This window comes from Mytilus edulis, chromosome 9 (genome assembly GCF_963676685.1).
Source record: "Mytilus edulis chromosome 9, xbMytEdul2.2, whole genome shotgun sequence".
In the NCBI taxonomy this organism is placed as follows: domain Eukaryota; kingdom Metazoa; phylum Mollusca; class Bivalvia; order Mytilida; family Mytilidae; genus Mytilus; species Mytilus edulis.
This window is the reverse complement of record NC_092352.1, coordinates 47736671-47754977: the sequence shown is the minus strand read 5'-3', so window position 1 is coordinate 47754977 and position 18307 is coordinate 47736671. Positions and strand designations below refer to the sequence as shown.

Here is an 18307-nt window from a genome sequence, read left to right as displayed (position 1 = left end):
CTAGTTTGTGAGCGCTCGATCCTCCTCGAAGCTGAAACAGTAGTGTAGCAGTACAATATAAGAACAACCTGTGCAAATCAGTTGCAATTTGATTAACTGAAAAGATCGGTACGAGATACTCAAAAGAAACCGGCCAACTAACATTAAGACTATAGACTCAAAACATCGAACAAAGAGTATTTGCAATTACTGGAAGTTTGTTCAAAGCTAGTTGCAACTAGTTCTGAAATAAATCTTGTTCTCCCAGACTGAAGTATCAATCAGTACACAACCAACTGTTAAAATTTATTAAAAAGAAAAGTATATGAAACGTCTGGTTTACGTTGCATACTAACATATGGATCGATATATAATGAAAGCATTTGAAAAGTGGTAGTCCGAAGGTTTTGACCATCGAAATTTTGCATTAGAAATAATAGTTAGGACCTGAGGAGATTTTCTTCAAGGACCACCAGAAAAAAATGATTTTGAGAACTTCCTGAAAGCTTTGCTTTATACAAAAATAATCCAGTTCGATTACTTTAAAAAATAAATAAATAGACTAAGATGTCCTTTTTGTAAATTGATCCGAGTCATATTCCAGACAAATATTAACGAATTCTTGTGCAGGATAAGATTGTTCTTAAAAATCAAATAGTGGGGGATAAAGCCTGATTTGTTTAGCAACATTGAATTGAAGAAAAGCATAAAGAAAATTGTAACGAACAGAGCACAATTTTACAGTCATGTCTACTGGACGTATCTTAATTTTCTTAAAAAAATCGTAAACTTAATTTGATTCATCCAACATAACAAGAACCTGCTGTATTCGACGGCAATTAAATTTTTTTATTTTATTGATCTTCCGTATATCTCCAGAAGAGGTCCAGATTCATTTTTTTGAACTCTTCACCAGAAGACATTCTGGAGATGTACAGAAGAGACCAATAAAACACGCCCCAGCACTCATTGACTACAGCATCGGAAAGATATCACCAAAATAAAATTGAGAAAGGAAATGGTGAATATGTCAAAGCGACAACCACCCGACCATAGAGCAAATAACAGCCGAAGGCAACCAATGGGTCTTCAATGTAGCGAGAATTCCCGCACCCGTAGGTGTCCTTCAGCTGGCCCCTAAAATATGCATAATAGTACAGTGATAATGGACGTCATACTAAACTCCGAATTATACACAAGAAACCAACATAGCAAAAAAAAAATTTGGACAAGAATGGCAAATAAAATTTTTCGAGTCACGATGATTTTACCGGGTCGGTCGGGGGAGGGGAAACATACAATATTTTATTCTTGGTCATGTAAATTGTACAAAGCTAAGGTTTTGTAAAATTGTTTTGTCTAGGTTGTAGTTAGATTTTTTTTCTCCAACAAATGTTATTGAAGTCTGGGATCGATTATGATTTAAAAGTTAAGACAGAGTTTGTGCAATATTTTAACTTAAATTTACAACCATTTATTTTTAGATTGAGGACATTTGGAATAGCAACTCTTCAAGTATGATTGATTGGATGAATGTTCAACAAAACATTAACAACTTCACAGTGTTGTTAACAGCATTGATAGAAAAGCCACCAAATGTTGACAACAGTTTAACAACAATGCTAGATGTATCTCTGTTAATGAAATCTTTAGAGGGAATGTTCCAATCTCCGCAGATGTAAGCTTTTTTTATGTTATGAATTTAACACTGATATGCAGCATGAACTTATTTGATTTATACACCTTTAGGTAACTGTAGAAAGTTAATATGCAGGTTTTTGAATTTCAAAAACAATTCATGTATAAAATATATTTAATGTTATATCTTTATTGGAAAGTTCACATAATTTTATCATTTTTGTCAAATATGTTAATGTTCTTTTTCAACTTCTATGACATTAGTTCTCTTGTTAAGAAATGTATCATTGGCAATCATACCACATTTTCTTATTTATATAATATAACTTTTGTAGGATATTTGCTCTAACTGGTTCCTTGAGCACTTTGTTGAACATACCAGTAGATACCAGTATTTACCCATACTACCTCACATGGCAAGAAGTGTACACTCAGATGAATGCTATTATTGGTAGTCTGAAAAGTAAGGAACTAATTAATTATAGGAAACAAATGGAGCGTCTGTTAATTAGGAAATAATTTTAGTATGGTTTAATTTAAATCTAGTTAGATAGAAACATTGAAGTGTGAAATAATCAAATTTCAAAATCATTGACGTTCCAATGTTGCAACACTATTACTGAATTTTGCTATTCATTTAAAATTTATAATTGGACATATTTTCAAATTCCTGATTAGAAATTATCAACAAAATCCTGCAAATGGAAGTGGTGGGTTAAACTGGATTTTGTATTAAAGGAAACCTCCATCTACATGAAAGTGAATTATTTTACAAAATGGAATAATGATTTATTTGATAATGTTCCATTTACAAATATTTTAAAAGAAATTGGAATTTATTATAAAATATAAAAATGTTATTATATTTAAATCAATTTTTAATTTTTATCATGTTATCTAACTATTGATTTTTATTTGTAAATAATCAATTTGCTTTAGTCTAGAATTTTAGTTTATTAAAGGACCTTTTGTCTTTTTTTAAAATATGTTTTAAATTGTAAAAAATATTCAAATTAGCTCTCTCCGTGATATAGCCTTTTTGTGGTTATGCGGCCTAAAGCAACCAACAATCAATCAATCAATCAATCAAATGGAATAAATATACAGCATGATCATTGATCAACAACTTATATTTTGTATACAATTAAAGTAAGCCTTTTTACACACATCTTAGACATATGTTGGCTCAAAAAATTAGACTTTCTAACTGGATGTTTGAAAAAAATGTTATTGCTCCTTTTATAAAAATCCAAATGATTAACCATTTTTAGCTCACCTGACCTGAAAGGTCAAGTGAGATTTTCAAATCACTTGGCATCTGTCGTCGTACGTCGTCTGTCGTCGTACGTCGTCTGTCGTACATTGTTAACTTTTACAAAAATCTTCTCCACTGAAACTACTGGGCCAAATTTTACCAAACTTGGCCACAATCATCATTGGGGTATCTAGTTTATAAAATGTGTCCAATGATCTGACCAACCAACCAAGAAGGCTGCCATGGCTAAAAATAGAATATAGGGGTAAAATATAGATTTTGGCTTATATCTCTAAATCTAAAGCATTTATAGCAAATCTGACAGGGATAAAATTGTTTATCTGGTCAATTTCTATCTGTCCTGAAATTTTTAGACAAATCGGACAATATGCTGTTGGGTTGCTGCCCCTGAATTGGTAATTTTAAGGAGATTTTGCAGTTTTTGGTTATTATTTTGAATATTATTATAGATAGAGATAAACTGTAAACAGCAATAATGTTCAGCAAAGTAAGATCTACAAATAAGTCCAGTGACCAAAACGGTAAATTGACCCCTTTATGGAATTATTGTCCTTTATAGTAAACTTTTAACAAATTTTTGTAAATTTTTGTAATCTCTTACAAAAGTCTTCTCCTGAGACAAATTTAAGAAAACTTCACAATCAGCATTAGGGTATCTAGTTAAAAAATGTGCCAATCAACATTGCATACAGGGCTAAAAATAGAATATAGGGGAAAATGCAGTTTTTCACTTATACATGCATCTCTGAAACTAAAGCAAAAGAATAACGATTGCATTATTTTATGCATTAATTGTAAATAAAAATATCAGGTGAGCGACACAGGCTCCTTGGAGCCTCTAGTTTGTTGTTGTTAGAGTCAATTGTCAAAGAATCTATGAATTTTATTTGTGCTTGTTGTAAAGATGTTAGGCAGGTATATGATTACAGAAATTTTTATTGTTTACTTTTTGTTGGAATTTTTTTCAGATTCACCATCAGACAGTAATGGAGCCATTCAGAATTTATGGAATGCCATGCTGTCACTAGACTCACATCTGAGTGTCATTCAGAAAAATGCTTCATATGATGACCTTGTAAGTTTGTTATTAAGTGACCTTCAATCAATCTATCTGGCAATTATGAAAAATTAAATTCACCCAAAAAACCTTGCACTACATAATTTTCATATTCAGTATTTTTCTAGTTGGTGTACATTATGAAATGGGTAATTTTTCTTCCCATAATTTTGATTTTTGAAAACAAATTGACTTGAATGTACTGATTGTTATGGTGTTATCTCCCTTTTTTAGATTTTTACATGGTGCATTGTGCATTTGATATCACTTATCCATGACCATGGCTAAAAGTAGAAATTTTGAAAGGTTTAGATTTAACTTTCCATTCTAAAAACAAAAAGACAAAAAAAAGGAAGGTTTTTCACCTGTGAATCCCCTTGTGGATAATTCTTGGCTGGAATGGTGCTTTTTGTTACAGGAATTTATGTTGTATTTATAAAATATTGACAAAATGCATTGTGCTGCAAAAATCTTATGAATAAGACATATGAAAATCTTCATGTTGGATGAATTGATATTTGAAATAAAGGATATTATTTACTGTGAATTCAGAAATTATTGCGTGCATTTACTATTAGACTAGACAACAAAGGCAAATTTATTTTGCAATTTCAGGAAAATCTACATACAGATATATGTATCAAATTCAAAATGCAGGTTTCTTATTATTGCAATAATATTTTGGTAGCATTTTTTGCATAAATAAAAACCTTGCAATAATTTTTGCAGATACAGTTACTGAATTAACTTGTAAAAGTGACCAAAAGACCCATCTATATTACAGCAAGTTACTTACTACAAAATTATTTCTAGATTATTCAAAATGCTTTTCTTTTTCAAATTTAGGTAGCTCAACTTGGCCAAGATCCAGAATTACAAAGTAAGATATGTGACCAGGAACAGATACAGGCGTCTGCTGGGTCAGATTTTACTGAGAAAGTGTATAATGCTTTGTGTGGACAGGATCCTAAAGACTGGAACAAAAGACTTGTGGATACAGGGTTCCCAGAATATTATGGATATTTCCTGTTGACAAACATGGTATGAATATTTTAATTTGTTCCTAAAAAAAGTCCCAAGTCCAAACAAAAGAGTCCTTAGAATTTTTATCGAAAAGAGCTTTATTTCTGTTATTCTGTCATCCCAAAAATCTGATTGCTAATATGAATAACAAATATGTTTTCATTGGGTAGTGAAAAATATTATTCCATATTGATAGAACTTTAGTAGTTTTTTGTATAAATTGGATTCTGAATAAAACAGCATTATCACCTTCAGAAAAAGTACTTTTACCATCCAAAAGGTTGCATGCTTTTACATGTATAATATGGTTAAATTGGTTTTGGTAAAAAAAAATGTACCAACACTCAGTTTCTATCTCGGAATACCAAATAAAACAGTTATTTTCTTTTGTTTAGGTAAATTTGTGGTAAAAACCAGGTATTTACCTCATAAAAAAACAATAGTTGTATACTATTCTTTCCATGGATAGTAAACAATTGTAATATTGATCTCAAGGTAAATCTAGTATACATTCAAGCTCAACTTTATTAGGTCTGTTCTAACTAATTTATAAAAGAAGTTTTAAATACTTCAAAGACTATTGTAAATCATCCATCAAAAAATGAAGTCTTTAAGAAATAAATTTCTCTTTTCAGATGCAAAAGAGCTACAGTAATACCTCAATGTCAGAGTTGCTGAATACATTCATCACCCAGATTCAGAGTCTAACTACAAGCTTGAGTAAAATGGGTGAATCTGACTTGACCAAATTACAAAACATTCTTCTGGGAGATTTAACAAACCTGACCATAAGTCAACAGTTTTATCAGTAAGTAAAAGTTTTAACATAAACAACGGATTTGCTTGAGAATGTACTTATGTATTTTCGCCACAATTTCTTGACAAAAAATTCAGGAATGTATCTATAATAATGAAAAAGCACATGTAGAGAATTTTTCCACACCTAACATAATAAATCTTCCACGTTGATTGCATACATCTTTTTGTAAGCCCAATTGTTCTTCTAAACATGTCTAGATATTATTTTTTTTTTGGATTTCAGCACAAAACAGAGAATTTCAAAAACATGGTTCAAATTATGAAATAATTAATTAAATTTCTTAATGCACAGATGATATTAAAAGAACATAGAAACAATATGGTACCACCCATGAATGCATTACTTTTATGGCATCATGTAAACTTTTTCAACTTGACGTTCAACATTATCATCTAAAACTTCTTTTATAGGTCATTTAATTGGCTAAACTTGATAGATAACACTACTGAAGGATGGCTTTTAGGAATGCTGAACTTTGTAACAGAAATTAATGTCTATATAGAAAGACAATTTAGCATGCTGAAAGGTAACTTTTTAAACATCTTTTTGTACCACTAGATTGATTATGATTTTGATTTGTTAAAACATGTTTTAAATTCAAGATGTGAAAAATGACAGATAGAAAATTGAAACCCAGTGAAAAATATGGATTGTACCAATCCAGAACAATGAGGCAAATTTATGAAGAAAAAAAAGGCAACATGAAAATTAAAACTTTGGACGTTATGAACTGCCTTTGGAACTTTGAGGGGGGAGTAAGGTGCTCACATCAGTAGAATCTTATGATAACATTTTTTTCAATCCCAAAATAATTCCATTAAGCTAGGTTGATCAGGTGATAATACTTTCAATACTGTGGATTCATTATTATTCGTTGTATATCTATATTTGTGGATTTCGTGGGTACAAGTGAACCAAGAATTTAAGGGAGTAGACCTTGGTTCAGGGAGATAACTCTTTAAATCAGTTAAGCATTTGTAAAAGTCAAGTTCATCAATGTATTGTAAGCATTTACCTGAAACAGATTGAAAATAATCTATGTAACCTAGAAGCTTAGAATATATTTTTGAAAATGGTTGACACAAACGTACTGATGATTTTAAGAGTTATTTCCCTTAACCTAGGTCTACCTCTTTAAACGTTCAACAAATAACAAACTTTTCACCAGGTTGTATGCAGACTTTGGCAAAACCATGAATCAAATATCAACAAAAATGCAAATTTTTACTCATTTCATGAAAATTGATACGCACGAAAGTAAATGAATCACAGTAGTTTCCTTTAATGTTAATTAATGTAACATTAGATATAAAAACATGTTATTATTTTAGGTATGGGTGCAGAAGTGCCATTGACTCTATTATTACCAAATAACACAGCAGTGGCACAACTGTTGGAGGCCACTTTTGGAAAACAGACTGCTGCCACATTGTTAGCTTCATATATGGCACCGGAAAGATTTCTGGAAATTGCCTTCTCAAATTCCTGGGAAGAATATATTTGCAAAGATGTTGCCACATTTACTGACACATTTAGAATAGATGCTGACAGTGGCATCAATATAACCTTACTACAGCACGACCTTTGTGAAGATTTGTCTAAACAGGATTCTACAATTAAATCAATTCTTCACCGTTTAGATATGTCTACAGTGTTTAATGCTGTAAGTAAAGATTAAGATAGTTATCATTGTTTGATTAAATTCAAGTTATGGGCAAAAAATTAAAAAAATTATATCAAGTTATAATAAATATGGAAATGGCAATCATATGGCTGATAAAAAGACAACTGTTTTTCATTCAGTCTTTGTTTGCTTTTCCCAAGTATCTTGGATTGATCTTGAGGAGTTTGGAATTGGTAAGTCAATTTCATTCACTCACTAAAATAGATTTTGGTTAGCAAAGTATTTGTTAGCTGATTTAGTACAAGTTTTCATGAAAATATTAGATGGAACAACTTGTATTGCATTTTACAAATGATTAATTCATTTTTTCTCTTTTCAGTTTAATGATTGGATGATGGGTAAAACATTGTCCATGGAAACAGCGAACAACACTAATTTATACATGGCAATACAGCAGAAGATAGAGGAGTTTGTTACCACGGTAACTAAAATATCCAATGTGACCTTGACAGAAGATGGTATGGATGCTTGGTTGACTCCCATATGGACTGCCTTATCAACACTGAGTATGCCACAAGATAGGTAAAATTACTTGTTGAAATAAGTGTAGACATACAGTGAAAAAGATTAGAAATATTTAACCAACTTAATTTTGTGACTTTCCTAAGAGAAGTATAATGTGAATTTGAATCGTTTCAAATATGTTAATTTTGTATCTTCTCTCATTTGAACACCTTTAAAGGAAAATTAAAAGAATTCTCCACTTAAGATGAAAAATTCTTTGAAAATTCTGTTTTATTTTAACCCCAAAAATGGTACCTAAGGACTATGGATAAAAACACCAACCTAGCAATAACCTTAAATATACCTGAAAATGGACAAACCATTGATTATTTATTAGATACAGGTATGAATAAAAAGAGTTATGGATTTCACTTTTCTTTTCTTATCAGTATTGGAGAGACTTGTAATGCTGTAATATCTTATATTGAGAATTCTGCTATGTACCTGGATGATATCAGACCAGTGTTAGTAGGAGTCTACCAAAGCATGAATAGCCAGCTCAGTCAGATGAAACTTCAGACAGGTAATTATCAAAAAGAAGATGTGGTATAATTGCCAATGAGACAACTCTCCACAAGAAACCAAATGATTCAGAAACAACTTTAGATCACTGAATGACCTTCAACAATGTGCAAATCCCATAGTCAGCTATAAAAGGCCCTGAAATGGCAAATTTAAAACAATTCAAACAAGAAAACTAATGGATGAATTTATGTACAAAATAAAGAATGAAAAACAAATATGTACAGATGTATATATATATTGATAATTTAATGTTTCAGCTATAGAAGAAATGATTTGTGGGGAACCAGTAAATTCAACAGTCTTCATAAAGAGATTTATATCATCAAATATAACAACATTTCTTACACAGGTATTTCACTGCTATATAAAATGGGGTCATTCTTTTTATAAATGCAATTTAACATTTTCCTTATTCCCCTACTCTAGGAGTAAAGCTGAATACATTCCTCTGTTTTGTCAGTTCATTGGTTTGTTAGTTTGCTGTCATACAAATGACTCCCATCACATTTTTCTCAGCTACTAGTAGACAGAATTACTTCATATTTAGTCAGTAAGATGAGTTGTAAAGTCTGAGCTCTTTCTGGATAAAGTTTTTGGTCAAGGTAATTTTTGATGAAGTTGAAGTCCAATCAACTTGAAACTTGGTAAACATTTTCTCTATGATATAATCTTCCTAACTTTAATGTCAAATTAAAATTTTTATCCCATTTTCACGGTCTACTGAACATAGAAAATGATAGTGAGGATGGGGCATTCATGTACTTGGGACACATTCTTGTTATTATTTGCGAAAACTGTGACAGGATTATAATCGCAATAATTTAAACTCACATTTTCAACTTTTTTATAAGAATTAAACAGGACTTTTCTCAATATCGCAAAAATTAAAATCGCAGTTTAGTCTTAAATTACGAAATCCACGCAATAAATTCTGAATTTACAATATATGATAAAGCAAACTAAGTATGTTTTTTTTTTGAATAGATATTGAATCCTGCTATGGATGTCACAGGGAAGTTCCAATGCAGTGAGATGGTAGATCTAGTCAACCAATTAGCAGGTCAGATGAATGAATCTATTTATAGCATGATGACTGGTAACCATATGAAAAACTGTGGAGCTAACTTCTACCAGTCCTTTATGATGTTTGTTGGTGATTCATCATCGTGAGTACTTGAATGCTATAGTTTTAAACAAAAAACAGAAGCAAAAAAAATTAAAAAAATAATGGCTGCCAGGTTTATGTGGAAAATATAACAGATTTTTGTTTTCATGTATTTAATTGAGAGGGAGGAATGGTGAAAAAAGCCATCTCAATTGGCCGTTTCAGAATCTAAAGAATCATGGGTAATTTCATTGTTCGTACCCCAAAATGAAAATAACGTCCCGTCATTGGTTGAATTTCCATTGTTTAAGACATTTTTAACCAATCACTACGTTTTGGTGTACACTTTTGAAAATATTACCCAGGATGCATTAGATTCTGAAACGGCGAATTGAATTTTATGTATTGTCATAACTATAAGTCCAGCCATTAAACAATCAAAGTGAGATTAACTTGTAATCAAAGCTTGAATTTTATATTAAGATAAAGTGGTGTTCTTTTCTAACTGCTTAGGATGTTCAAGACATACTATTAATCATCAAAAAGCAAAAATTGACGAGGCTTTTTGCTTTTACAAATTTATTATAATGAAGATATTCAGCCATAAGTTTGGTGGACCTTTCTAAAATCTGTTTCTGTATTCTCTTTCAATAGCATTATAATAAGCAATGTTAATCTGTTTATTATTTAAGGTCCTTCCAACTGATTCAAGAAATAATGAAGATGCTGTCAGATCCATCTTTACAAGGACTTATGGGTAACCAAGATCTACTGGGTATTGCACAATTCTTTCTCAATGCATACAGTCAACAACAAGGTGGTAAGATATTAAGTAATATTTTAGTACTTCAATTTATTTTCATTTAGAGACATTGGTTTTGCCATCTTTGAGTTTTTTGTTTTTCTTTATTTAAAGTTACTATACTATTTTTGCTTTTATATAAAATTTATATGGCCACAAGTATTCAAAATCATTAACAAAAAATGCTCTCATTTTTACCATTTTAGTAGTAGACTTATCTAGTAAAATTTCTGATATTTGTAAGTATTCTGCTTTTTTCACTGTTTCATCTTGACATTGTAGTGATCATGACATAGGTCATTTGGTCTCTGGTGAAGTGCTGTCTTATTGGTACTCATATCACATCTTCATATTTTTGTATGGCAACCAATATCAATATTACTAGTTTTAAATTTCATATATTCAAGTTATTTGATCATGGTCTTTTTTTCAGTATCTTTGAAGTTCATGAACATACTTACTTCCCCTGGAGATTTCAGTGCAATCTTACAACAAACAATGTCATTAGCTCCAGAGATGATAAATACTTTAATGCAGTCGACATTGAATACAAATGCAGTAAGTATGAATAACAGGAAGAGCAGTATATTACAATGCTTATGTAGCCGGCTTTGGGGTATTACATAGCAACAGCTAAAATCGTTTACTAAATTTTAGTTTTAATTCTTCACCCACAAACTGATATATTAAAAAATATTTAAAAAACTTACTTCAGTAAAAGGTTGTTAGTACGAAGTGAGTGCATTGAAATAAAAAGTAAAACTTACCATCCAGTTCCATGTCTATGTCATGAATTTTAAACAAAATAATGACTTTAAAAATATAATATGAGTCACTGGTTTAAAAAAGTTTAGCTTTGACATGAAAACTTCTATCCTAAATGAATTTAATAAATAAATAGTTCAAAACCTTGTTTCGTAGTTCTTTTTTTTTTAAAAATATTTTCAGAAATAATTCAAAATTTATCAATTTTTATGCCTAATAGAAAAAAATTTAACTCTTGCAGACATCTTTATCCAATGTATCATCGTCTGACCTTCAGAAGATTTTGTGTAACTCGACAGCATTGGACCAATATTTAACAGTACCATCATTTAGTAATATTACGACCTCTGATCTTACTAAAGCACTATGTAATAACGCTACAGAAGTGATAGCAACCGTTGCCAGAGGACTCCTAGATGTTAATCTTCTGAATGTGTTGGTAGGTACTTAAGAATTAGTATTAAGATTCAAGGTACGATGTACTTTTCAGTTTTAATGAACTTTAATACTATTGTCGACAATTAAATAAACACTTTATAAATTTCATGAGTTTTAAGTACTTTTCTGAATTTAGCTTCACTAAGAAGTCTCGAACCTAAATATTTGAAATCCTGGGATGTGTAAATACACTGATAACAAAGAATATTTGTTAAGATGAAACAGACTTTGTGTTTTGGTTGATGATTACATGTCATGGTAACTAGGTGAGAAAATATGATTTATCATTAACTAATTGTCAAATGAAAAAAACTTTATGAATATATAGGACATTAAAATATGTAAAAGACAAAAAGTCAAGATAAAGTATAAAGCAGAACCCTTTAGGGACGACATCAAAAGTTCAATGAAGGATAAAAAACTTAATTCATATAGTTGATTTAAGTTTTTTATCCTACATTGATCTTTTGATGTCGTCCCTTAAAAAGGGATACTAAAACTTGTCAAAGAATGAAAAACTGAAAAAAAAATTAAAAACAACCAAAAGACAAAAACCAGTTTACAAAACACAACAGAAAACATTATAGAAAGAGCGATGCAAATATAAGGAATTGATTTTTATTATGATGTTTTCTAAACACAACATAAAACACTATAGGAAGAGCAATGCAAATATAAGGAATTGATTTTTATTATGATGTTTTCTAAACACAACATAAAACACTATAGGAAGAGCAATGCAAATATAAGGAATTGAGTTTTGTTATGATGTTTTCTAAACACAACATAAAACATTATAGGAAGAACAATGCAAATATAAGGAATTGATTTTTATTATGATGTTTTCTAAACACAACATAAAACATTATAGGAAGAACAATGCAAATATGAGGAATTGATTTTTATTATGATGTTTTCTAAACACAACATAAAACATTATAGGAAGAACAATGCAAATATGAGGAATTGATTTTTATTATGATGTTTTCTTTTCTAGAACACAGCCAATGCAACAGACCTTACATGGTGGACAGTTACATTGGGACATCTTGGCGATGTTATTGGACAACTTAATTCTTTGTCCTCATTACCATCCCTTGATTTTACTAAGATGGATTTCAACAACCTGCAGGCAGACTTGCTGATTTATATGCAGAAATTTTTGTTTGATAATGGTCCAGAAGCCATAGCTAGAAGGTAAGTCAGAAGCAGGAAATATTTTTAAAAATCTTAACAGTTGGACTATATATTATAATTATTTTTTCCAACAAAATGTTGATTATTTCTGTTTTCCTTTGGGACTTTTTTTTGTCTGTTTCTGTAATTACTTCTATTTTTGAATAAAAAAAATTATGGTCGAAAGTTACTCATCCCCAATTATCCAGCTTTAAGTAAGCAAGTGCATATCACAAATGCATGAAAATACAAAAAATAAAGGACAATTAGAACAAAATACCCCCTGTTTTATCATAATTGTATTTCTCAGCTGATAGCAATATGCAGGCGCAGGCAGATCCAGAGAGGGGGGGTGTGGTTCTGGGGGTTGAAAACCCCCCCTTTTTTTGGGATGATCAATGCATTTGAATGGGGACATGTAATTGGAACAACACCCCCCCCCCCCCCCCCTTTTGTCCTGGGTTAGGAACCCCCCCTTTTAAAATGACTGGATCCGCCCCTGATATGTGATGGAGTTCTCTGTCAATATTTCTTGGTTCATTGAATTTGCTTTAAAAAAAGAGTAAAGTAGTTGATGTAGATTTCTTAAGTAAAAAACGGTTTTGTGTATTTTGGTATATGAATTCATCTTTTTATTTTACTTTTGCAGTTTGAATGTCTTGATAGAAGATTTTGCCAGATTAGATCCCACTGTTTTGACAGATCCAATTGTCAAAGACATACAGGCTGTGACACTAGGGTTGACCTCTTTGAAGGTTATCAGGAACTTTATTCCACCTAATGGTAATATATTTCAAGTTTTTAGCTTTTTAGGCTTTACATGGTCAAATTAATATATTTTTATGTTTTGGTAAGTTTAGTTGAGTTAAACAGAAAAACTTGCCAGAAATATATACTACTGTAAACTCCATTTTTATACGACCGCAAAAATTGAAAATATTTTGGTCGCATATTGGTATGACATTGGCGGCTGTGTTGTCGTCATTTGGTTTTCACATCATAACTTTAGTATAAGTAAAAAGAAATCTATGAAATTTAAACACAAGGTGTATGACCATAAAAGGAAGGATTTGATTGATTTTGGGAGTTTTGGTCCCAACACTTTAGGAATAAGGGCCAAAAGGGTCCGAAATTAAACTTAGTTTGATTTTAACAAAAATTGAATTTTTAGGGTTCTTTGATATGCTGAATCTAAACATGTACTTAGATTTTTGATTATGGGCCCAGTTTTCAAGTTGGTCCAAATCGAGGTCCAAAATTAAACTTTGTTTGATTTCAACAAAAATTGAATATATGGGGTTCTTCAATATGCTGAATCTAACCATGTATTTAGATTTTTGATATTTGGGCCCGGTTATCAAATTGGTCCACATTGAAGTCTAAAGGGTCGAAAATTGAACATTATTTGATTTCATCAAAAATTGAATTCTTGGGGTCCTATGATATGCTGAATCTAACCATGTATTTAGATTTTGGATATTGGACCATAATAGGTAAATGTCCAATTTAAAGTTTTTAAGTTTTAAGTTTAAGTTCTTAGACCACATTCATTCTGTGTCAGAAACCTATGTTATGTCAACTATTTAATCACAATCCAAATTCAGAGCTGTATTAAGCTTAAATGTTGTGTCCATACTTGCCCCAACTGTTCAGGTTTTTGACCTCTGCGGTCGTATAAAGCTGCGCCCTGCAGAGCATCTGGTTATCTTAGGGAAACCAAAAAAAATATTTGCAAAAGTAAATCAGAAGGACCAGCTTAGTGACATTACCTATAATGGATTTTCTGCTGTTCAAATTTTTGTTTATACACAGAACTGACCCAACGATCACTTTATAACCTGAATTAGTAAGTGAAGGTAACAGCGAGAAAACAATATGAGAATCGCCATTCCAAAGTATTTACAATTTTAATGCCCCCGTTGTAGGGGAGGGGGCATTAAGTTTTACCCTTGTCCACAGTGATATTGTTTGCCTCAAATAACAGCCGAAATTCGGCCTTTTCCCCTAGAGAAAATTCCCAATTACTGAAAAAAATGGCTTAAAATTCTTCCAAAAAAGTTTTACATTTTCCCCAAACAGTGATGGCATTGGTAGTAATGTTCGTAAATATCGTATTCATGTTATTATTTTGATATTAGAAAGCACTTTTGAGATCCAGTTTTCTGATCAGAATCATCATGGTGTTTGTAACACATGTAGTTTTGAATGCATTAAGTACTATCATTGCTTCTGTTTTTTTTCCCCTCTCTGAAAAGTATCTTTCAGGTTGAAAATGTCTGACAACCAAAATATACATGAAAAAACAGTGCAAAAAGACAGCAAAGGTCAGCAAAAAATCGGAGATGTGTTCAGAATAAAATATACAAATTTCCCAATTTCAATAAAAAATATGCATTTTTGCCAATAAAAAATGGTAGAGGTAGTTTTGAAAAAAGACAACAATATCACTGGTCCATCTGTAGGTACGTCCGTAAGTCCCTCCGTATATCCGTCCGTATATCCCTCCATACATCCCAAAATTGCTTTTCACTCTCTAAGTTTAGTTTGCCTTAACCAAATGTTATGAAACTTATACACAATGCTTATTACCACAAAACACAGATCAATTTAATTTTTTGTTGTTGTCACTTTTATTGTTCTGGAGTCATGCTCCTTTACAAATGAAAAAAAATTGCTAGAGTCTTTCTCTAAATTAAGTTTGACTCTACCAAATGTAATTTTTCATTTCCATTCTCTAAATTAAGGTTGCTTCAACCAAATGTTAACAAACTTATACACAATGCTTATAATCACAAAACACAGAACAATTTTGAATTTTGGTGGCATCACTTTTACCATTCTAGAGTTATGCCCCTTTTCTGAGAGAAAAAAATGCTAAATTTTTTGTTTCCATTCTCTAGCTTTAGTTTGCCTCTACCAAATGTTATGAAACTTATACACAATGCTTATTACCACAAAACACAGATCAAGAAAAATTAAGATAGCGTCACTTGTACAGTTCTTGAGTTATGTCCCTTTATAATGTTATATGCAAACAGGGGCATCATCTATTTCCCACTGACATGATCCCTATTTATTTTTTATGGATTCTGTGCTAACATAGGGTAGTAACGAATTGATAGCTTGAGCTTTTAAGTATTGAATGGTAATTTTTATGTAGAAAAGAAATCAGTTATTATACATCATTTATGAATTATTTAAGTTTTAAATGAAGAAAATTAATGATAGATTTAAATTTGAACTTGAAATATGTAACCATGATTTAGGTGGATTCAAATGTTGTGCAATTTTTTTTTGACAGTACTGATCAGAGATGTTGTAAAAGACAGAGAACAATTCAAGAACTACATGACTCAGAATTTGAACTTGTCATCTGATGTAGCAGATGCCATACTCAGCAGTACTATCAAATATGCTTCTGTGAGTTGTAATATTGACTTTTGATTTAAATTCTGACTAGAAATAATTTAAAGCTGATCCATCAACATCTTAGAACTTAGCAACGATTTTCAAAACATTATTATTTTTTATAATTATAAAAAGTATGTTCCCTATTGGAATTTTGAAAACAAGGATTATTGTTTTTCTCAAGTGAAAAGAAAAATTGCCTGACTTGTTTAATACGTGGTGAAAAATGGCTTTCACTTGTTGAAAGCAATGTGCAGTTAGTTATAAATATTAGTCAGCCATTGACAAAACTGCTGTTGATCATTTTAGTCTTCTCTGAGATACATTCATTTATGCGTAAAATATTTTGCAATTATGCTTTATTTTCAATGATATTTTTACAGCTATTAGGTTACAATGAGAAAGATATACTAGGTATGCTATGTAATGCCACCAGACTTGAGACAGTTGTCAGTCTGCCAACATCTTCTAACGTGACATCAGCTCACCTTGTTGAATCCCTTTGTTCCTTGTCGGAAGAGAAAGCTATCAACCTAACTATGTCGTTACTGATGGAGCTTGATATTGGTGAAATGGTTGAAATGGTATGAATTTTATTTCATCTTATATTGTGGATACATTTATTTTGCTGGGTACCAATTTTCATGGGGTGAAGACAAATTGTGGATACTTGATTTTTGTGGTTTTGCCAAAATTTCATACAATCATGTAGAAAATTTAAACTGATCTTCATAATTCATGATTAGCCTCTACCTACGAAACAATGAAAAATTGGCACCCAACCAATAATAATAAATTTACAGTAATTATCACATTGTTATTATAATGTTTGATACATGACTGTATAAATAAGACATTGTTTACGGAAATTTTATATTTTTTTCAAGTTTTAATTTGAGTCTTTTCAGAGAGTAACTTTTTGAGAAAGTTGATGCAAAAATTTCCTTGATGAACCAGCTTTAGATGTTTAAAACATATATCTGAGGTCACTTAAACTTATTGAGACTTTACAGTCAGGGGCAATATAACAACAATTAGCCTAAACTTAGAGAACATGTCAGAAAAATAAAAAAAAAAAGAAAGAAAAAAGTCCACCTATTTTTTGGTTTGATAGAAAATTAAATGTAAAGACTTAACTTCACTTCAGTTTAGGTTTCCAGATTTTTATGCCCCAATTAGGGGCATTATGTTTTTCGGTCTGTGCGTCCGTTCGTTCAACAGTCTATCCCGCTTCAGGTTAAAGTCTTTGGTCAAGGTAGTTTTTGAAGAAGTTGAAGTCCAATCAACTTGAAACTTAGTACACATGATCCCTTTGATATGATCTTTCTAATTTTAATGCCAATTTGAGTTTTGACCCCAATTTCATGGTCCACTGAACATATAAAATGATAGTGCGAGTGGGGCATCTGTGTACTATGGACACATTCTTGTTCATAAGTATATTTCATTCAGGATTTTCTCAAAATGTCTTACATGTAGTAGTCATAAATAAATGGAAGTGCCCTTTTAATATTAGTTTAAACATATTTTATTGTTCCAAAAAGAGACAAATGGATTAGACACAAGTTTTTCAACTTAGTAACGTCTTCTCCTTTTAATATTGCTTTGTGAACTCATTTACATGATCAACAGGAGTATTTATGTGGGCCATGTTTATCTTTGATTTTCAAAATTTAGATTTGCACTCCGCTGGAACTTAAGCCATTGACAGTATCATAAGACACGCATTGAACTATAAAGGACATAATTTTAATGATTTTCTCTATATTCTGAAGTTATTTATGTCAACTGAATTATTATTTCAGTATGTGTCTTCTGGAATAGATACTCTCCTCAAATCATTAAACAAATCTCAAGATGAGATAAAGGATGCAGTAAATAAACTGTCGTCTGCTCAGGTTGACTTCCAATTGGCAGCTGATTCTTTCAAGGCCAGTACAGAGAGACTTAATTTGAATATATTCCTAGAGCCAGAATATCTAACAGGTTTGTTTAATGCTACTATATATACACAGTCTCAGACAAATTTGCAAATTGCCAGAGTTTGTCTGTAACTGTAGGCAGGTATCATTATACATCTTATTTTGATCTAGATTTTGTTTCATAC

General features: G+C 31.1%; 1 protein-coding gene across 1 annotated transcript in view; it reads left to right on the top strand.

Moving 5' to 3' along the window:
* LOC139489728 (uncharacterized) overlaps positions 1–18307 on the top strand; it is a 118706-nt gene that overhangs the window by 64367 nt on the left and 36032 nt on the right. The window contains exons 45-63 of the mRNA XM_071276480.1: positions 1464–1657; positions 1953–2080; positions 3862–3968; positions 4797–4991; positions 5609–5781; positions 6204–6319; positions 7125–7456; positions 7797–7999; positions 8371–8504; positions 8764–8855; positions 9491–9672; positions 10304–10431; positions 10847–10971; positions 11420–11617; positions 12614–12813; positions 13442–13575; positions 16094–16212; positions 16584–16784; positions 18006–18186. Of these exons, the coding sequence (XP_071132581.1) occupies positions 1464–1657; positions 1953–2080; positions 3862–3968; positions 4797–4991; positions 5609–5781; positions 6204–6319; positions 7125–7456; positions 7797–7999; positions 8371–8504; positions 8764–8855; positions 9491–9672; positions 10304–10431; positions 10847–10971; positions 11420–11617; positions 12614–12813; positions 13442–13575; positions 16094–16212; positions 16584–16784; positions 18006–18186 (3142 nt within the window). The remainder of the gene's footprint in view (positions 1–1463; positions 1658–1952; positions 2081–3861; positions 3969–4796; positions 4992–5608; positions 5782–6203; positions 6320–7124; positions 7457–7796; positions 8000–8370; positions 8505–8763; positions 8856–9490; positions 9673–10303; positions 10432–10846; positions 10972–11419; positions 11618–12613; positions 12814–13441; positions 13576–16093; positions 16213–16583; positions 16785–18005; positions 18187–18307) is intronic.